Source organism: Oryza sativa, chromosome 2 (genome assembly GCF_034140825.1).
Source record: "Oryza sativa Japonica Group chromosome 2, ASM3414082v1".
NCBI classification, from domain to species: Eukaryota; Viridiplantae; Streptophyta; class Magnoliopsida; order Poales; family Poaceae; genus Oryza; species Oryza sativa.
The window spans coordinates 4,415,566-4,437,108 of NC_089036.1; the positions used below are offsets into that span (position 1 = coordinate 4,415,566).

Sequence of the window (21,543 nt, forward strand, 5' to 3'; positions counted from 1 at the left end):
CTATTTCCTCCTCACCCGTTTGATTTTCTTCAAATCCAACATACTGAGCAAAGTCCGGAATATTGTCGTCTTCCACTTCATCTTCTTCCATTTCAACACCTTGCTCTCCGTGGGATGTCCAACAATTATAGCTTGGTATGAACCCCGACTCAAACAAGTGGAAATGAATAGTCCTGGATGCAGAATACTCCTTCTGATTCTTACACTTATTGCATGGACAACAAATAAAACCCCTTTGCCTGTTAGCTTCGGCCACTCTCAAAAAATAGTGCACGCCGTCAATAAACTCTTTGGACCGCCGGTCAGCGTACATCCATTGCCGATCCATCTACATGAGTCAAAAAAAAACCGTACACAAATAATTATTCTTACAATAATGACAGTCATACAATAATTATAAGATATCTTTATTCATACAAAAATCATAAAATATTACACCAAATAATTCTTAAAAACTATTTGTAAAGTTTTAAACTAATTTTAATGTGTTTTACTTCTTTTAATTTTTATTTTAGTTTGTTTTCTATTATTTAAGATTAACTTTCACTAGAGTTTTCCTTCTCAACTATTTTATAATACCTTGTTTAGCAAATGAACTAAATTTCTATATATTCTTTCTTCCCCACACACATTTTCTCTCTCATCAACTTACAACTTATAAATTTTGGAGACAAAAAAAGTGTGCAAAACATAGGTGCAAATGTAGTATGACAAAAAAAACATTGGAGGATGAAGTTGCAAACCTTTTAGGCACCTCCGATTTGTATGTAATCACCAAAATAAATTCAATAGAAATTTTGGCATGACCTCCCCTCTTTTTTGAAGAAATTTTGAAGCTTGCTCGGGCAGCTGGAGGAGGAAGAAGACATATAAATAGGGGTGGGACTTTAGTCCCGGTTGGTAGCGCCAACCGGAGCTAAAGATCACCAGGATCTTTAGCCCCGGTTGGTAATACCAGCCGGGGCTAAAGTTACGATCTTTAGTCCCGGTTGGTAACTAAAGATCCCGGGGGGGCCTGACATGCCCTGACAGCATTCGAACCGGGACTAAAGATGATCTTTAATCCCGGTTGGTACCAACCGGGACTAAAGATCAAATATGCCCGTTACCCTTTTGAACCGGGACTAAAGATCATCTTTAGTCCCGGTTTTTATTGCATCCGGGACTATTGTGGAAATCGGCCGACCGACGAAAGATGGTTTCTCCACCAGTGACAGATTCATCTCTAGAATTGGACTTTTTTTGTGTGTCCAGATTTATCTGTAGAATTAGACTTTTTTTTTTACGGAGGGAGTACTCCGGTAAGCACAAGGCCGAATTTTTCTCATTTTTAATTTTAATTTTTTTAATATTTATAGAAATATTATACCATCCAAAATATTTACACAAATGGCCCCTGTCGTCCAAGTAGAGGGCGTCAAGGTGTACGCATTTTGCACTTAGGTCCCTTGCCGTCCTCTACAAGGGCTGCAAGGGGGTAAATGCAATTTTTGTCCTGCCAAAAAATGCATTTTTTCTTTTTTTTTTTCAACTTGTCCGTCCCTCACGTCACTTCTGTAAATGTTTATATTTACGCCGGTACAATATTTCTATAAATATTAAAAAATAAAAATTTAAAATGAAAAAATACCGCACAGGGCCCATCCACAAACTCAGATGGGCCGGCCCGTCAACCATCCGCGTGGCCCACTTAATTGAGAGAGAGAGAGAGAGAGAGAGAGAGAGAGATCGTCTTCAATCGCGTGGCACCTCAACACCGCCACGCGCCTCCTCCTCCCCTCCCCTCCACTCCGCGAGCCGCCACCTCCTCCGCCGCCGACGACGACGACGACGCCGCATCCCCAACCCTAGCCGCCGCTCGGCGGTGCTGCGACGTAGGAGCGGGTCTCCTCTCTGCATGATCCGTTAGGGCTACCGAGCCGATCGACCGGCGGGCCTAAAACCCTAGCCGAGAGAGGCTGCGGGTTGGGTGGGGGTGGGGGCGTGCTCGACTCTCCGGCGGCGCCATGAAGCTGACGGTGAAGACCCTCAAGGGCACCCAGTTCGAGATCCGGGTGCAGCCCAACGACACCGTGAGAAATTTTCCCCCCTACGCCCATTTCGATTTTCTTTTCCCCGTCTCGTGTGTAGCTTTCGTTAGTGGGGAGATGGAGAATTTTTGCTAGGGTTTCCACCAATGTAGATGCGAGGTAGCCATTGAGTCCTGCTCCGCTAGGGTTTCGTTTCAGCAAGTATGGCTCACCTCGTTGGAGGGCTCGTTGTTTGCTGTTATTTAGTTATTTATTATTATATGGTAATGTAGTGGATATGCCTGGATGATGATAGTCCCTCGGAGCTGTGTTCGTGAGGATGGATGGATTAAGCTGCAGGCTTGGAGCTATCGTCTGCTTTGGACTCATAGTTTTACAGTGTGTTCATGATGATTCAGGCGCAGCAATGTTAGCAAGTGGTTACTGTCCGAAAGGAGCTATCGTCTCCTTTGAAATATTGAATGCATAGCATTGTACTGGCTGATTACTGGATAAAAGTAAAACTTGTCAGGTTTCACTGGGGGATGATAATTCCATCCAAAACCAGTATTTGAAACCCTGGGTGCAACAGGGGTTTAGATATTTATTTCTTGTCTGCTACGTCTTCTATAATTATAGCAAAAATGGCTCTGCTACATATATAACCGTTCCAGGATTTTTCTGTTTGTACACTATGGAACAGATTATGGCTGTCAAGAAGATCATTGAAGAGATACAAGGAAAGGATAGCTACCCATGGGGCCAACAGTTGCTGATTCACAATGGCAAGGTTTTGAAAGATGAAAGTACATTGGAAGAGAACAAAGTCAGTGAAGTTGGGTTTTTAGTTGTCATGCTTAGTAAGGTAGGCCGCGTATGTGCTGTATATAATTTAAATGGTGATGTTATTTATTACGCTTCATTTAATTCTTTTCTGACTGGATGCTGGGTGTAACGGTGCAGCAAACTTAGTTGTTAAGGAAAACACGATGACGTTCCATATACTCCCTCCATCCCATAAAAAACAAACCTAGTACAAGATGTGACACATCCTTCATATTCATACTACTAGGATGTGTCACATCCCATAGTAGGTTTGTTTTTATGGGACGGAGGGAGTTAATAGCATAAACAGTTAAACAATAACTTGCGAGACGTAATCATTTTGTGGATATTCATAAACGATGAATATGCCTGGCTCTGGCCTCATTTAATGCATGTTGGTTTTCTGATAATCTGACATGGGCGAATAAGGAACATGATTAATAGTCCTTTCCACGTAGCAGCTATACTATGGGTAGTTTCTTCTATGCCACAGTACCAAACTTAATTGACACCTGAATCGTTCTTATGCTTCTTTCTATGATTAATTTTCATGACCTGTCAACAGTCGCTTCTCTATCTACTGGCTTTACAGTTACCATTATCTATAATCACATTATCCGACATTTCCTCTCATGCTTGTACTCTTCTTGTGTTGCTTTGGAAGACATGATTATTTACTTAATCTCTGATTCTCTGCAGAGTAAAGCTTCTGGTTCCAGTGGAGCTTTAAGTTCACTGGTAATACTATTACTTTTTAGATGTATATGCAAATGTTTTTTTTTTTCATTTACTGACTGCATGATCCGTTATTAGACTTCAAGCACCCCTTTGACCAGGCAAGAAACTCCTGCGGATGCTTCACGAGCAGCTCCTCAACCCCTGTGAGTGCACTATTGACTTTCTTTTTTGCATCTTCCCCATTCATATAAGGTATTACTCACTAGGTGGATGTATTGTGCTCTTGCAGAGTTGCACCTACAAGAACACCCCAGCCCGAAAGGCCACCTGCGGAGTATGTTTCCAGTCTGCAATCAATATTTGTGCTATGTCCTTTTTTGCCACTAATATCCTTGTTTCGTGACGTGGTCACTCCGAAGGAAAATTCCTTTCTTTAAATTTGATAGCACACTCAAATCATTCAACATTTCATACATTACCACATCTGATAAGGTTCCATTGTGAAGACTGGCATACACGCATACGTGATAAGATGAACTAATAAATTGTGGTCTGCGAGAGAGGAGGGGAAAAAAACACACTTGCTAGCTATCAGCAGGAAGTTAGGCTTTAGTCCTGATCAATTTTGGGATTCTAATAGCTATGGAAGATAGATCTGAATTGGTCTTATGAATATGGGTTCCACTGTTTACTTTCTAATGAAATATACTTTATATGCTTGCTAAAACTTATTTTTATTTTAGAGCCCCTTCAAACGCATATGGTCAAGCAGCATCAAATCTATTGTCGGGAAGCAATCTTGACACTACGATTAACCAGCTGATGGAAATGGGTGGTGGCAGTTGGGACAGAGATAAAGTCCAAAGAGCTCTACGTGCAGCTTATAACAACCCAGAGCGTGCTGTTGAATATCTATATTCTGTATGTTCTGTTTCCTCCTGTAAATGTTTGTTATTCTTTTTTTTCTAACGTTAATAGATAATGTTTGTTTCTCCCAAACATTAGGGCATTCCAATTACAGCGGAGGTTGCTGTTCCAGCAGGTGGTCAAGGGGCAAACACAACCGAGCCATCTTCTACTAGGGAAGCCAGTCTGTCTGGAATTCCAAACGCATCCCCGTTAAATCTTTTCCCACAGGTTTATATGCTATCTTGGTTATTCATTACCATCGCCTACTATTGCATGTATTTAACAATTGAAATTTAGCAGGGCGATGCAAATGATGGAGGTGGTGCTGGTGGTGGAACACTTGAGTTCCTTAGACATAACCAACAGGTTGTCATCCTCTCTGTTTTGCCATATAAGATTATTTTTGTTTTTTGTTCAGTATAATTTTCCTGAGCAAATATTTGGTTTTTTAATATAGTGTTTCTTGAATATATAAATTATGTTGCCATTGTTTGTCTGGTACCGGATAACTACCTTTTAGCTTTTCATAGCCAGCAATGGAGCCACTGTATGCATGATAAGATGCTTTTGATGCTGCTAGCATTGTTTCTGATTTATTATTGTTATTTTGATAGCATACCCTGTCATCTTTTGTGCTTGAACAGCGCACCACCCTGTATGGTGTGAGCATCAACTTAGTGAAACTTCCATATCATGTTTTCCTTTTTTGAGACAGGACCTAATGTTCACATCATTTTGGTACCCTCATGCGTATTCGAGAAAAAAAAGCATCATTTTGGTATACCTCCATTCAGTATAACGTTGCGTTGTTTGAATTGTTGAAGTATAACACCGCTATCTTCACTATTTTGCAGTTTCAGGCGCTTCGGGAAATGGTTCATACTAACCCACAAATATTGCAGGTCATTTATCTTGTTTGACATGTTTACATGCTATGGATTATCTTGTATAGCCTGCTATGGCTTATTTTGTATCACCTGCCTAATCTTTGTGCTGGTATCATGTTATAGCCTATGCTCCAGGAACTGAGCAAGAAGAATCCTCAACTTCTGAGGTTGATTCAGGAGAACCATGATGAGTTCCTTCAGTTAATAAATGAGCCCTTTGATGGTGCTGATGGGTATGAACTGTTCATCTGCTTGATTCAATTCTGGTTTCATTTGATTTGTTATAGGGTTATAGGATTCGTTAATGCGAAATGAAAAAAAAATCAATTATAAACTTGAAATGCCATTGGTATGTTCTCTGTGTTGCTTCAGCACACTCCCATAACTTCTTTCAATGGATTTTCCTCGGTGCTACTTGTACAATATGGTTACACCTTTTTATGGACTTTCTGTGGTAGTACGTGTGCATTACTCCGGTATTCATTTGCACTCGCCTGCTTCCTGATGATACAGGGACTTCTTAGACCAACCTGACCAGGATGAGATGCCCCATTCTATCAATGTCACACCTGAAGAGCAAGAGGCGATTGGACGGGTATGTACAACATAGTTAACTCACTTATTACCTCTTGTTACAGAAGTATATACAGTGTACATAACATTACATAACAACAATGTTTTGAATTATTTTCATGCTTCAGCTTGAAGGCATGGGATTTGACAGAGCACGTGTCATCGAAGCATTCTTCGCCTGTGACAGGAACGAGCAACTCGCAGCAAATTACCTTCTTGAACATGCTGCTGATGAAGATTAGATGGAATTATTTAAACCCGGTGAGAACTCTTGCCATGTCCTGGCCGACTGTTTCCCTGTCTTTGGTTCAGTAGGAAACCATGCACTAACGATTATGTTTTATTTGTGGGGGCCATGACAGCTTATTCTGTACACCTGCCCTGCAATTTATCAGACTTTTGAAGTTTGCGGGTGCTTTGGATCCAAATTGAACAAGCTGAGATGGAGCTAACACCGCGTTGCATCGATTTATCTCTTGTACAATACTTGCTTTATTTAATTGCTGGCTTAGCATTCAAATACATGGCTTAACATTTATTCGAGCTGTCTGAGGGACGGATCCTTTTGTCCATCCGTTTTTAGCCAGAAATTTCAATGGATGTGAATTGTGTTGACCACATTTTCTGTCCTGTTTGTGTTATTCAATTCGTGATTTCTAGAGCAGTAAATATAGTGTGCAGAAAACATTGCGATTGTCGAGAACAGAGCTCCGTTGCATTATTAGCCCCTTCTCAAGGCGAGAATGGGACAATTGCTCTTACAAAATCGCTACTCAATTCAAAATAGGCCAGGACTCCTTTGGAATGTTGGAAATTTACAGGATTATTACGGACATTAGTTTAAATCCTATAAAATTCTTGTGAATTTCCACCAATCCAAATGAGGTTCCCTCACATCTCCGATACATCATCTCATAGTGTGCAGCATAGCTTGGAGTCGATGGATGCCAGGCAAATGCACAATGCCTGGTAGCCAGTCAATGGGTACCTACAACAAACGATGCTTATGCTAATGAATCTTTGCTCTTTGACTGATAAAAAAATTCAGAATTACACCCTGCTATGATGAAGATTATTGCTTTCTTTTTTTAACTTACCTGAAGTCCATAATGTACTTGGATTTGCCAATCCTACCAAGCTGCAATATTGTCTGCCTTCCTTTCTCCTGCCAAACAAAGCAAAATTACTCACAGTTTGTTCCGTTGTGATAGCCATGAGATTCCAATCAGATCCAACAATTAGAGTTCAGGAGTGTGGCAACAGCATAAGGTTGCTCTGTTTACCTCCAAAGTCATCTGGAAGTTCTTCACCGATGGCTGCACCTTGTATCCCATCCTCCCTGCCCTCTCTCTGAAGTCCAGTTCATACCGTTTTGTCATCTGTGAACGATGAATGCAGCAGGACAAACATCTTGCTATCAGCTTACTCTGAATCTTGGCATAGTATCAATCAAATAACAAGAGTCATTTTAAAATCTTAAGAGAGAAATTGCATACATTGTTGTAGAAAGGAGATCTTGAGCAGAGCTGATCAGCCTTGATCTTCTTCTCTTGCCAATCCTTTGGAAGCCCACTGATGTGCTGAATCTGAAAAAAAAATTGAACATTCCAAAAACCACATTCTTAGCCTAATGAATTATTCCACTGAATTTCCAACCTCCACAACAGGAAATTCACTTGCCTGAGCTGAATTGCTGTTCTTCAGATGAATGGATTGGTTCTTGGGAATCCAAGCCCTCATGCTTCTGAAGCTCCCTGTAAGCGTAGTAACAGTAGGCGCAAACCTGCACAAAACCAAAACCTGACAAATTCAACAAAAATCACTCAAAAACCTTCACAATTCCTGCATGAAATGACCCCAAACGGATATCGAATCTCACGCGACGACGCCGAGGAGCCGCTTCGACTGGCTCTTGATCTCATCCACCCTGTTCCCCTGCATTTGCAACCATGGACAGTTGAACACCCACATCAATGGCGGCTCATCTCCAATTCTCCATCAAACTATCACCATGAGGAAGGAGAGAGAGAGAGAGAGAGAGAGAGAGAGAGAGAGAGAGAGAGAGAGAGAGAGAGAGAGAGGAGGTTGTGGTTTGTTGTACCTGGCCCCAGATTCGGTATCTGGATCCGACGAGGTTTGAGCTCAATGTGCCGAGGAAGTTCTTGTCGGAGGTGCAGAAGATGCCGTCCAGATTCTGCGCCACCACGAACTCCGACCTCCCTCTCCTCCTCCGGTGCCGCGCCACCGCCAGCTTCCTGTCCTGCCGCCCCTGCCCCTCCTGCGCCGCCGCCGCCGATTAGACTCGCTCAAGCAAGCAAGCAACCAGAGAGGAAGATTTGGATGAAGGATGGAAGAGGCTCACGTTGGTGTAGAGGGAGTAGAGCGCGACGCCACGGGCGCCTGCGGCGGCGGCGGCGAGAGTCTCCTTGGCGATGATGCAGGTGCACCTGCCGACGTCGAGGGGGAGAGGGCGGCAGAGGAGGGCGCGGTTGGGGAGCGTCGCCCATGACGAGGCCGGCGCCGCCTCGTTGTCGGAGAGGTCCCACGCCTCGTACGACGACGACGTCGGCAGCGGCAGCGGCGGCGGCGGTGGCGGCGGTGGAAGTAGCAGCTCCCTCCCCCTCGGCCCCATCCTCACCTGCAACCCCGCCACCAACGCCACCGCCGGAGACGACCCCTCCTCCTCCTCCTCCCTCTCCTTCTCCTCCTCGGCCTTCATGCGAACCTGCAGCGACGACGGCTTCAGCGGCGGCGCCGGCGGCACCACCACCGCCACCACCACAGGCGGCTTCTTCTCCCCTCCATCCTTCCCCCGCCCAATCTCGGTGGGCACCTCGTTCTCCTTCTCCTTCTCCTTCGCCGCCGCAGCCGCAGCCGCGCCGCCGCGAGCCCGTCTCTCGACCGTGCCAGCGTTGGAGCTGATGGGGCGGAGGGGCTCCCGCTTCGTGGCCGCCATGGGAGGCGAGGCGCGAGAGCTCGCGAGTTCTGTGTGTGTGAGAGAGAGAGGTTGTGTGTTTGTCTTATTCAAATTGTGGGGGTTGGGTTTGTGATTTGTGGTGGTGATTTGGAGGGAGGATTTAAATTTGAAACGCGAGAGGGGGGTGGGTTTGGGTTTGAAACGTGGTAACGGTCGCCGTCTTGGTTGGGGGTTGGACTTTTTGGGGTGGATTGATTTGATTCCTTTTTGGAGCTTTTCTTCCTTGGATTTTGCCATTTCGGTGACACAAGTACAAACCTCATGTACTGTGTGCCCCCCTCATTTGAATGGAACACGCGGACGTCATCATCAGAATCCAGATCATTTAAACATTATACAAAAAATGTTGAAATTCAATTTTTTTTCAAATGTGCTTGGTTGGATACATCCTGATGTACTCCATACTACTATCTCCGTCCCAAAATATAGCAACTTTTGACTATTAATCTGGACACACTAGCTAAAAAATACTTATATTTTAGGACAGAGGGAGTAGATTGGATTGATTTCTATTTTATACTATCAAAAAGTTGTTTCAAAATCTAGAGGTATATTAATTCATCTATTTCAAATTTGCTCATTTAAAAGCTGACTCTGCAAAAAATTATTACTCCTACCTATTTTTTTCCCGCAAAAGAAAACCATGGCATGCTTAAATTGGACGAGCAGCAGCAGCGAACAGTACAATAAATGAATGAACTGATAAAAAAAAAGGATAAGATGAACAGCGGGGCCGTAACGTTGACGCATTCCATCCATCCGTAATAAAGCTGCGGTTCCAATAAATTCCCAAACATGTGAGCCGCTTTTGTTTAATGCGCAAGTACGAAGCAAACTGCAAACGCCAGCTTTGGAAGCAGCAATCATCAGGGTGCTCGAATTTTGCGGATGCAGTGCAACTTGTTAAAAAAAACGCCACCCAAATTTAAACGCGGGGATGGATTGGGTGGGTGGTTTGGTTTGGCCTCCGCGCGCCGCCGCCGGCGGCGGTGGGTGGGTGCCCCTTCTCCGGCGGCGGCGATCGTCGGCGTGCGGCGGCGACGGAGCGGCGGAGGTGTGCATGGTGATCGGGGTCTGCTCCATCCAATCTCCACTCTATGGAGACGAGGGCTGGTTTTCCCAGCTCCATCCACTCTTTTTTTCACCCGCATGCTTTCTAAATGTTCACAGTTATTTTAGAAAAGTTGTTTAGAAAATCACAGTAATCTATTTTTTTTAGAAATATTAGTTAATACTTAGTTAATCATGTGCTAATAAATTGTTCCGTTTTACGTGTGTAGAAGAGTTCCTAACTTGTTGTCTTGTTGAGAAGAACACAGCCACACGGGAGTACATTCTCCGTCCCTAAGAGCAGGTACAATAGCGGGCTATAAGTTAACTATACACATATTTTAAGGAGATAAATAAGAAGAGAGAAGGGCAGCGGGCTACACATTTGTAGCCAGCTGTAGCACAGACTCCAAGACACATTGTACGTATGACATATGGGACCAGCTATTAATAGTGTAGTATGTAACTATTGTATGAATGAGCTATTAGATTGGCTATAGATGAATTGGAGCTAGTAGTTGGCTATACTATTAAACTTGCTCTAAATATAAGGGATTTTGTTTGGATGTGACACATCCTAATACAACGAATCTTGACAGGCTTACACATCCTAGTACAACGAATCTGTATAGAGAAATATGTCATATCCAACCAAAATCCCTTGACGGAGGGAGTACTAATTTGTTGGTAGGTTGGGCTCATATGTTAAAAATGTGGACCCGGCCCACTAATAAATTGGCCATGCGTTGGCACCAGATGGGCCCACATGGCAGAAATGGACCTAGCCAATATATACTTTTTGGGCCATCGCGGAAAAAGCGAAACTGTCTCTCATATTATTACCGGCGTTTTTCCATTCATTTTTGGCCGCTTTATCAAATCGTTGCCATGGACTATTTGCTCCATGTCTTAAACATAAGCTCTCTTTTTTTTAAGATAATGGAATAATCATCTCGGCCTTTACTCAACAAAGCTAAGTATAAGCTCTCTTAGAAACAACTTTTGCACCGTATTCATTTCGTTAAACAATTAATTTATTTTTATAATTAAGTAGGTAATCTGCATTAATAATTAATTTGGTGAATGATATGTTTCAAACGGGCCATGTCTAGGGTTTTCTTTGAAAAAAAAAACTCTCGAACTGTTCTGCGCAAATGAAATCACCGTGCCATTTGAGCATTTGACAAAAAAAAACAAGATTAATTAGTTTGAGATAACGAAGCTGACGAGATCAATCTTTCACGAATCCTCCTCCTCTTCCTTCCGCCAAGTAAGCATGTATAGTAGTAGCGTCTCTCACCGTCTCTTCCAAGCGTGCAAGCCACCCACCCTGACGAAACCAGAAAATTCACTTGTTATTACTCCATTTACGGGGACATTCACTTTTAAGATGTGTCAATTAATTATTTGCCACTCGCTGTTTATAACATATGGGTCCTCATATGTCTATGACATGTAGGTCTAGTGGCAAATCATTTATCACCATCCGTAAGAGTGATAAATAATTAATTATTCTCCATTTGGTAAACTACACGGTTGGTGGTACGAGAGAAAGTAGTGTGATAAACTACACGGTTGGTGGTTGGCCCAACGGCCCTAACCTTTTGAAACGATGTACCGGTCCTGTTCGTCTCAGATAATTTAACAGCAAATTGGCAGTCTAAACAATAACAAAAACAGTTAAATTTTTATCATACCAGTTTTACGAACAAGTTGCGAGGAAGGTATCCTTTGTAAAAAGGAAAAACGTAGGGCATAGTTCATACCCGGGTTGAACGTGCGTGACTAAAATCTGAAGTACACAATCACACACTTGTATTACTTGGCATTCAGTGAGCTATGTTGAAAAAAAAAACCAAAGATGTTATATTTTGAATTATCAGGAAACGAAGTGACATCGCGCACCTCCAAGCATGTACACATCCTCCGTTAAAAAAAACAACAACAACACTTCTAAGTTTAAGTTTAAGGTATGTTTGTTTTAGTTTAAGATTATTGTAATCTAGATTATTGAGTCATATTACCATAAAATGAATTATAATAAGTTGACATAGTGTTAGCCGTTTGTTTCTCTGGATTATTAGCTGGTTGTTAGGTGTTAGCCACACAATAATTAAAAAAACAGATTACTAGATTATAGTAATCTGGCTTTTAGATCGTAATAACATATCATAATAAGCTTTCTGTTTGTTTCAGCTTACTTCTAATAATTCAGATTGTAATAATGCTAAGCTGAAACAAATAGGAACTAAATCTGAACATAAGTGATTTTTTATGAAGTGATCACTATGAGTAGGCATTTATCATGAGAACTATTTTAAGATGTGGTTTTCTTAATTTTCATAAAAGAACATACACGTGGACGTCTTGCACTGTACAATGTATATGGCCATCACAATTTAAGCATGCATCACTCGAAAACAAATCATGCGTAATCATGCTTATCAATAGGAACACACGTTGTATCTCAAAGACGCAAGCAAGTAACCCATGTTTAATGGAATTATCTCTCGCACATATCCATCCAGATGTGTTGCTTTTTTTTTTCTTCCACTTACCAAATGTGCACCCGCATGTTAGCATGTATCACCAAACATCATATCTATCCCAGTTCACAATTGTATCAAACACTTTAAGCCAAACAAACCCCTCTTCAACATCAATTTGATTTAACCAATCTACGCCCTGTTTTTGTTTTCTCTAACAAAAATTGGATAAGCTTTTAGATACTCGTGACACGTTTTTCAAACTGTTAAACGGTGTGTTTCATACGAAAACTTTCTATATAAAAGTTGTTTTAAAATATAAGATTAATCCATTTTTAAGTCTGTAACGATTAAAACTCAATTAATCACACGTTATTATCACCTCGTTTTACGTGAAACACTTAATTTTTATCTTCATCTTTATCATCAGGAGATTCAAACATCTTAGTACGTATCAGCGCTCTTTCCAAGTATTGCCATTCCACACAGGAAAATATAGGTTGTGTTTAGATCCAAAGTTTGGATCCAAACTTTGGTCATTTTCCATCACATCAACCTGTCATACACATAACTTTTTAGTCACATCATCTCCAATTTCAACCAAAATCCAAACTTTGCGCTGAACTAAACACAGCCATAAGCTCAAAAGCACAAAGCACCGCTCACAAAGAAAAAAAAAATATCGTAACGATTATCCTAGACCATCTGATCCACAATCCGACGGCTGAGCTGTCAGGTGCTTCTCCGCAAGAAGAAAATAGAAAGAGAACATTTAAGAAATGTCATTGATAAAAACCCAAATCCGAGAAATACTATTGACGAGTACAGGTTTCATAAAAATACCATCGTACAAGTGATTTTTGTCCCAGAAATACAATCGCCGTTATGATTTTATCCATTCCGTGTCATTAAATGCACCGTTCATTCTAACGGAACCCTAACGGAGATAGCATTTTTAAGAACAAAAACACTTGTATAATGCAATTTCATAGAACTCTACTTACGCCGTGTTTAGTTCCAAAATAATTCTTCAAACTTCTAACTTCTCTATCACATCAAAACTTTTCTACACACACAAAATTTTAACTTTTCCATCATATCGTTTCAATTTTAATCAAACTTCTAATTTTGGTGTGAACTAAACACAGCCTTATCGATAATATTTCTTGTAATTGGATCGATTACATTTGTTGAATTTTCTCAGATAAAAAATAGGCTGTGCAAGTGCAACGGAACAGGTGAAGAGTTGCCCACCCATCCCATCCCTCCCATGTGCCCTGCCGCCCGCTCGTGTTCGTCCGCGTCCTCGTCCTCGCCTCGTCGCCCGTGTCGCCCGCGCGCCCGCCCGCGCGCGCGCTCCCCGCCAAGATTTCGCCACGCCACGCCACCACCTCCGCCTCCGCCTATAACCTCGCCGCACGCGTGACGGGAGCGCATCGCCCCCTTCCCTTCCCTTCCCTCCCCATCCAGGCACGCAGGCGCGCGCGAGAGAGAGCGATGGGAGCGGTGGTGGCCGCGGCAGCGGCGGAGATGAGGCGCACTGGCCGCTGCGGCGGCGGCGGAGGCGGGGGCGGGGAGAAGAAGGGGGCGAAGGAGGAGGGGGTGGTGGTTGCGGCGGAGGCGGCCGCCGAGAGGGGGCGGCGGCTGCGGCTGGTGGGGTACGACGAGCTCCCGGACTTCCTGCGCGACAACGAGTTCATCCGCGGCTACTACCGCGCCGAGTGGCCCCTCCGCGACGCCGCCCTCAGCGCCTTCTCCTGGCACAACGAGACCCTCAACGTCTGGACGTGCGCGCCCCCAATCCCCCTCCCAATTCCATTCAATCTCTCCTTCTCATCATCTCATCGGTGGATGATTTGCTTTTCAATTTTCATGCCGATTGTTTGTTGTGCATGCCATGCAGCCATCTCGGTGGGTTCCTGCTCTTCCTGGCGCTCGCGCTCGCCGGAGCCGCCGGCGACGCCGCCGCCGACGTCGCGCCGGGGATCATCAGGTAAATACATTGCATCCACACACATCACATCCCACCCACGTCACAGTCTTATTCAAAAATGTTTTTCCCAATTTCTATTCCTTTCTTGTTCCACAATTTAAAATGCAATCCTCTTCGCTGTTCTAATTCATTTTTAATCTTACAAATAGAAAAAAATAACCGCGTGATTTCCGGGTGCCAGTAGGTATCTTTGAAAAGGTCTATCTAGTGTGTATACTATTTGCTTTGATGCTTTCATGTTTGGGACTTTTGCTGTGGTGCCCTCTAGATTATGTGTATTTACTACTTTTTACCCCAAAATATTCAAATATGGAGTATATTTGCTTTGGTTACTTGATTACTTCTGCGAATGAATAAGCTCCTACCACTGACTGATTTGTTGCCGCTTAGTTTCCTATATTGTTCTTGTTTTCACATGCTTTCGCAATTTTGCTATTGTATTATTTATATATTGGTTTTTTTAACGATTATTCTGTAAATTAGTTCTATGCTATTAATAACCATGTCGAAATCAAAACGACAAACTTTCGCATACGGACAATCACGCAAAGTTTGCCACACCCCTTTTTTTGGGAGCAAGTTCTTGGTGGTATCACTAGAGCTATAGAGGACCACCTAGAGTAGGGATTACCAACCACTCCCAAACAATTTCTGTTCGTGTTCGTGCACATGTTTGCTGTCGTAAATGTAATACTATTAACATTTACAGAAGGGTCAAATGCATTCTTACATGCATACCACTGCAAAATTACCATTCACACTGGAGATATGGAGTAGCATACAGCAGATTGAAAATTTGTGGTGACAAGATAGATTATGAATTGTTGGTGTGCAAGTGTATCATAGTAGTCAGGAAAAGATAGATGCTGGCATGCTGCCCATGTGATGCTAATCTGGATAAGCTGAATAATTCACTGTCCAAGATTGTGAGAATCGCACAAACAAGGTCCGAGAATAAGGTCAGGACGTGTACTCCTAGCTGGGGTACATTATCGTCTCATTCTCTATACCTTTCTTGTCGGCAATGAAGGAAATAGTACTCCACTATAATACAATATGGAATTATGGAGTATCTCTTTGGAAATGCAATGGCTTTGGTTGTGCAAATTCTAAGTTTGTTGGGGGGTTTTCAGTAAGAACATGGGATGCTCATTAGTTCTTCATGTAATTAAATCCTTTTCTTCGTCATGAGCTCTCCAGAAAATGAAGGGTTTTTTTTTTCCTGTTTACGCAAAGGCCCTTTAATTCTGTGTCATCCTTATCTTTTCTTTGCAGGTTTGTGGTAGGATCAACCAATGCTTCTTGGCAGACTAACGATCATTCGGTAAGAAACGAATCGAAGAATATATGAATATGTCCTGTTTTCGTATTACTTTCGGCGATACTAGTTATTTTCATGACTCATCATATTACTTTTCGGAGATGCTGAAACAAACATCCACTCTCTAGAAGAAATAACAATCATTAATTATTTAATTGTTTACTCCTCAGCAGATTATATCCCTTGTCACAGCTCGCAATCTTTGCTACTCTGCACATATCTGAAGAAAACTGCAGTTATTTATGCACCATTATTGTTGGAACTTTACTGCATAGAATTTTGTTTGACACTAGGTAACGAACGACATAGTTTGGCAATATGGGACGGGTTTCATTGCTCATTCAGATAGGTGCACTATGCCGTACCGCCATTAGTAAAGCTTGATTAAGCTAACGAATTAATCTAGCCGGGTCCCACCATCCATTGCAAGTGAGAAAGGGACATGAACGGCCGTGATGAGCTGCAGCCAACCTAGGGTCTTAGCTAGGGAACACACACATATGTCATCCTTGTCCTTGCATTCTGCAAGCTGCAAGGAGAGGACATGTTCATCAGCTTTGGTGTCTTGGAGATGCCTCTGCTGCTTTCCATGTATCACTGGTACAATTGTCCAGGCATCTATCCACACTTCCACAGGGATGATGATGATTGCTGATGAATCGGCATCTATCCACACTTACACTTTGGAGTAGTAGTACAGTACTTGGCAGGCCAGTTCTGAATTCGGTTTTGAGTTCTCTTTGGACCTCATTGGATTATTGGAAACACGAGAATATATCCCAGATTTCTGTAGAAGTTTAACAGAAACTCCTGCGAAAAATTTAGTAATGTTCCAAAGGAGACCTAGCAAAAGCAGCCAGATTCTAACAAAAAAACTGTACACTGCAATCACAAGCAGCAAGGTGTTTTTGGTGCCATGTGAGACAGTTCACCTTGTGATGGAGACACTCCTCTCTTCTTGGAAACAAATGTAGCGTTTGGCTTTTGCTTTGCTGGTCCCTTCTTTTTATCATTGGCAAATTAAGATTTGCTAGATAGTTTGCAGCATTTTCACGAATGCTCCTGAAATGATACAATGAACGAAGTGACACCTGCCATGAGCACTAGCTTTTGTCAGCCATCTGGCCCAGATCAATGAGCAGACAAGACCAAGTGGCAAATCTTTGTATCTATCCTGCCGTTGATTTCTGTGATGACCAATGACTCAATCCGTCTATGAATCTTCAACAATTTCTTCTTCTTCTTCTTTATTTTGAGAAATTACGATGAAATTCAAAAGAAACTTGAAAATTGTGCTCACTATTTTTAAGTGGCACTATGCTTGCATATGAGTTGGTGTGTTTGCACTTAGCATCATGGTAGTATGCAGTTGTTACAGTGATGTGAATGAAGGTGGCATTGGATGCAGGGCGCGGCGAGCCATGACGCCGCGGCGGCGGCAGCGGCGGCGGCGGTGCTGGGCGGCGGGCACGGCGTGCCGCGGTGGCCGCGGATGGTGTTCCTGGTGGGCGCCATGACGTGCCTGGCGATCAGCGCGACGGCGCACCTGCTGGCGTGCCACTCCAGGCGCGCCAGCGTGGTGTTCTGGCAGCTCGACTACGCCGGCATCTCCGCCATGATCGTCGCCTCCTTCGTCCCGCCGGTGTACTACGCCTTCCTGTGCCACCGCCCGGCGCGCGTCGCCTACCTCTCCGCCATCTCGGCGCTGGGCGCGCTCGTCGTCGGCGCGCTGCTCTCGCCGCCCTGCTCGTCGCCGCGGTTCCGGCGTCTCCGCGCCGCGCTGTTCCTCGCCATGGGGCTCTCCGGCGTCGTCCCGGCGCTGCACGCGCTGTGGCTCAACTGGGGCCACGCCGCCTGCTACCTGGCGCTCTCGCTCGAGGTCGCCATGGGGCTCGCCTACGCCGCCGGCGCCTGGTTCTACGTCAGCCGCGTGCCGGAGAAGTGGCGCCCGGGCGTCTTCGACGTCGTCGGCCACAGCCACCAGATCTTCCACGTGCTCGTGCTCGTCGGGGCCGTCACGCACTACGTCGCCGTCGACGTGCTGCTCAACTGGCGGGAGACGGTGGCCGCCGCGTGCAGCGCGACGTCGTAGGCGACTCTCCTCTCCTAGGCATTTTGCTCATTGCGTTTTGATGATTCAAACAATATTCAAATTTAGAAGAATGGAGCAGTGTTAGATGAGATTCAGGATCAGGGTGTGTGACCTTGTGTCATTCGATCGATCGAACATCTATATGTGATGAATTGAGGACGATGAAGAAATTGATTTACAGTACAAAAAAGGTCGTGCCTCCAAATCCCGGTGAACTTTGGAAGTTTTGGTTTCCTTCAATTTGGAAGTTCTGGTTTCCTTTTCGTTTATTAATGCGAGATCTGAATTTAAGGGGTTGTCACGCATGAATTTTAAATGAATTTTGTATTAACTAGTTCAATTTTCACAAAATTCATATGAAATTCGTCCGTTCCAAAGGAGGCCAGAACGACGGCGATGACTGATATGAGGACGATTTGTGGTATGCACCGAATTTTCCGATCCTTTATTTAGAGAAGATTTGCTAGTTTTTACAAAACTTCCCCAAACTTTACAAAAAGATGAAGAACACGAGACGGAAAGGGCTGCAGGGGCTGCCATCTTCTCAATCGAAGACGACGAGCTTGTCGTACTCCGGGCCGGAGATGGCCTTTTCCATGACGGCGCGCGGGGAGACGACGCCGTCGCCGTCGAGGAACAGCTTGAGGAGGTTCTTGGAGAAGCCGCTGACCAGCGCCACCCCCTTCTGGCCGGAGGTGACCGGCACGGCCTTGGAGTCCCGCAGGTTCCAGAACACCACCTCCGGCACGGCGGCGCCGTACCCCGCCGCCGTGTACTTGCGCACGATCGCCTCGTAGTCCGTCTCCCACGGCTGCGCCGACGCCTGGTCGAACTCCATGTCGCTGAACACCACCACGCGGCGCACCATCTTGTCCGGCGAGAGGGCGGCGCCCGCGGCCACCTCGAGGATCTTGTCGAACACCGCCTGGAAGTTGGTGTTCATGCCCCAGTTCATTTCGCGGATGAACCGCGCCTTGTCGGAGAGTGCCTCGCCGACGATGTGGTGGAGCTGTGGGCTCTCGCTGAAGGTGATCACGCGGCCGCGCCACGGGTCGTCGCTGAGGTCGGAAACGAGGAGGCCGAGCGCGACGCAGACGTCCATGGGGAGGCCGGTCATGCTGCCGGACACGTCGCACACGGCCACGCAGTTGCGGAGCTTGCCGAGGGCGCGCATGTCGTCGACCATGCGCTGCCACTGGAGGTCGGCCACGCCGCTGCCGCCGCCGTCGTCGTCGAGGGAGCTGATGATCTGGTGCGGGAGCAGCGCGCCCGCGGAGATCTTCTTCTTGCCGGACTTGACGTCGGCGAGGTAGGCGTTGAAGCGGTCGGCGTCGTGCTTGAGGAAGAGGTCCTTGTAGTTCTTCATCGCCACGGAGGCGACGCGCGTGTACACCACCGACTCCCACGCGCGCGCCGAGATGTACACCTCCGGGAGCTTGAGCGCGCGGCGGAGCGGCACGAGCGCCGCCTTGCGGAGGCGCTCGCGGGCGCGGTAGGCGTAATGCGCGTCGGGGAGGTCCGCGGCGAGCTCCGGCAACGAGCCCTTGGGGAAGAGGCGCCGCGCGATCGCCTCGCAGAGGAGGGTGGAGCGGTCGTACGACTTGTCCAGCGACGGGCACCACTTGGCGGCGAGCGAGAACTCGTGGACGTTGCCCTCGGCGAGCTTGCGCATGTCGTCGCGGAGGAGGTCGGCGAAGAGATCGGCCGTGCGATCGTGCAGGGATCGGTAGGTAGGGTCGCGGCTGTACCTCTCCACCGCCCTCGCCGCGGCCTCCGCCCGCCTGCACCGCCGCTCCACCGCCGCCTTCGCCGCTAGCCTCCCGTCGCGCTCCAGGCTGGCCGCGATGCGCTCCTCCGCCGAACCGACGCCGCGCGACTGCTTCCTGCTGCTGGTGTGGTAGCCGCGGGCGAAACCGCGTCCACGGCCACGGAAGCAACCGCGGCCGCGGCCACGGCCACGGCCACGGCGGGCGATGAAGCCGATGCCATCAGCGGCGGCGAGGCGCGCCTTCTTCCCGGGCTTCCTCGTGGACAACCCACCATTGACGATGCGGTGGAGGAGCTCGGGGAGGTCCTTGAGGTAGCCGAAGGCCGCGACGGAGGCGGCGTTGAGCGCGAGGGTGGCGGGGTGGTGGCTGTGGAGCCAGAGCGCGGCGGCGTAGAACCCCTCGCGGTCCGACTTGCCGGTGCCGCGTACGCCCCTCAGGTTGGCCACCAGCCGGAGCGCGGTCGCCGGGTCGGCGCCCCACGCGGCGGCGAGCAGCGACGCGACGGCGGCGGAGGGCGTCCCGGGCACGACGTGGAAGAAGAAGTCGAGGCAGGCGTCCCCCGACGACACGAACGTCGGCGAGAGGTTCTCCGTGAGCGCCTTCCTCGGCGCCGGCTTGTTGAAGTTGGCGTCCATCAGGTCGAGGAACGCGTCGCCCGTGGTCGTCGCCGGCGCGGCGGCCACCGCAGCGGAGGGGCGGCGTGCCTCCGGTGGGCCGAGGAGGGTGGCGATGGCGGTGGCGGCCATGGAGAGAGAGAGAGAGAGAGGGCTGGGTTTGGGCTGGGTAGTGGATGGGCTTTGGAGTTGAGCCCGCTGGGTTGATGTGGATGTGTTGGTGGAGGAGGACGCGTGGCTTATATAGGGAGGGGTTTCGTGGCAGCCAAGGCGGTCTAGGTCGGTAGTGCTCGGCAAGTTGGCATGGATGAAATGAACCGACATTAGCGTATCAAGGGAAAAAAAAAAGGAGAAAATAAAAAAAAAATGAACCGGCATAGGACGGGTGTGTATGGATAGTAGGACTCGTGTACCGTGGCGGGCAAGGATCATTTCGTTTTTTTTTTTTGGTTTTGTTTTTCTCGTCGTGGAGCACATGTAGCGTGATCGAAAGACTATGTGTTTTCTACTGTAGTTTGAAACAGCTGTCGTCTTTTTGTTTTTCTTTCTAGTGACTCAAGCGTAGGGGTGGACAAAAAGCTCGGGCTCGCGAGCTCGGCTCGGGCTTGGCTTGAGCTCGCGAAGCTCGGCTCGGCTCGAAGACTAAACGAGCCAAGCCCGAGCTCCCTCCACAGCTCGTTTCCAAACCGAGCCGAGCCCGAGCTAGCTCGCAAGCTGCTCGGTAGGCTTGTCAAGCCTATGGAAAACTGAGTTCCCTAAGCGAGCCCAAGCCCATTAACAATTGTCTGGCCCATGAAAGAGAGAAACCCTAAGTCCTGAGCTGAGCCGAGCGCGAGCCGTGAGCACCTGACGCCCCAGATCCGATCCCTCCCCTAATCCCCTTCCTCCGTTCCTCAGCCACTAGCGCAGTGGCGCTGGCGGTGACTGGCAAGAGGAGTTGCCGGCCGCCGCATCCATCCCCTCCCCAGCGCCAGACCGCCAGCGGCAGGCCGGCAGCGCCGTTCGAACTTCGAAGCCCCCTCTGTGCCGCCGCCGCCGGCCCGCCACCTCCCTTCCCTGCGCGGCTGCGCCGCGGGCGTGCCGCCTCGCTCCTTGCGCCGCCTACCTCCCCTACTGTGGCTGCGTCGGCTCCGTCCTCCCTCCCCGGCGACGCCCCCTGTGCCGTCGGCCCACCGCGGCGCCGCCTCCCTTCCCTAGTTCCCTGCACCACCTCCGGCCTCCGTCCACCGTCCCCAGTGCCGCTCGAGCCGAGCTCGACGCCCCCTGCATCGCCGGCGTCCCTGACTCGACGCCGTCCATCATGACCTCGCCGAGACGCCATGTCGCCAACCGATCGACGACAGTTCATGCATCACACCGC

General features: G+C 47.1%; 4 protein-coding genes across 5 annotated transcripts; 2 read left to right on the top strand and 2 right to left on the bottom strand.

Moving 5' to 3' along the window:
• The first annotated feature begins 1,720 nt into the window (after positions 1-1,720).
• LOC4328500 (ubiquitin receptor RAD23b) lies at positions 1,721-6,580 on the top strand. Of its 2 annotated transcripts, none has more exons than XM_015767262.3 (13): positions 1,721-2,072; positions 2,713-2,874; positions 3,534-3,572; positions 3,648-3,715; positions 3,802-3,846; positions 4,256-4,433; positions 4,518-4,649; positions 4,719-4,787; positions 5,276-5,323; positions 5,432-5,541; positions 5,822-5,903; positions 6,010-6,142; positions 6,244-6,501. In XM_015767262.3, exons 1-12 carry the CDS (start codon positions 2,007-2,009, stop codon positions 6,121-6,123), a joined length of 1,113 nt encoding a protein of 370 aa, XP_015622748.1. In that variant the 5' UTR covers positions 1,721-2,006; the 3' UTR covers positions 6,124-6,142; positions 6,244-6,501. The 2 variants fall into 2 exon arrangements, with proteins under 2 accessions (XP_015622748.1, NP_001412630.1); NM_001425701.1 differs by having other exon boundaries at positions 1,766-2,072; positions 4,722-4,787; positions 6,244-6,580.
• On the bottom strand, positions 6,556-8,907 carry LOC107276884 (tubby-like protein 4). The gene is made up of 8 exons (XM_015767261.3): positions 8,244-8,907; positions 7,983-8,159; positions 7,761-7,816; positions 7,562-7,664; positions 7,378-7,467; positions 7,165-7,260; positions 6,979-7,046; positions 6,556-6,869 (listed from the first exon to the last, which is right to left on the bottom strand). The coding sequence occupies exons 1-8, from the start codon at positions 8,835-8,837 to the stop codon at positions 6,794-6,796; spliced, it is 1,260 nt and encodes a 419-aa protein (XP_015622747.1). The 5' UTR covers positions 8,838-8,907; the 3' UTR covers positions 6,556-6,793.
• A 4,722-nt stretch (positions 8,908-13,629) lies between these two features.
• On the top strand, positions 13,630-18,040 carry LOC4328501 (heptahelical transmembrane protein ADIPOR2-like). Its single transcript, NM_001409353.1, has 4 exons — positions 13,630-14,181; positions 14,298-14,387; positions 15,663-15,711; positions 17,117-18,040. The coding sequence occupies exons 1-4, from the start codon at positions 13,892-13,894 to the stop codon at positions 17,798-17,800; spliced, it is 1,113 nt and encodes a 370-aa protein (NP_001396282.1). The 5' UTR covers positions 13,630-13,891; the 3' UTR covers positions 17,801-18,040.
• A 185-nt stretch (positions 18,041-18,225) lies between these two features.
• LOC4328502 (uncharacterized) lies at positions 18,226-20,760 on the bottom strand. Its single transcript, NM_001409354.1, has one exon. The coding sequence runs from the start codon at positions 20,658-20,660 to the stop codon at positions 18,345-18,347; it is 2,316 nt and encodes a 771-aa protein (NP_001396283.1). The 5' UTR covers positions 20,661-20,760; the 3' UTR covers positions 18,226-18,344.
• Between the last annotated feature and the right edge of the window lie 783 nt (positions 20,761-21,543).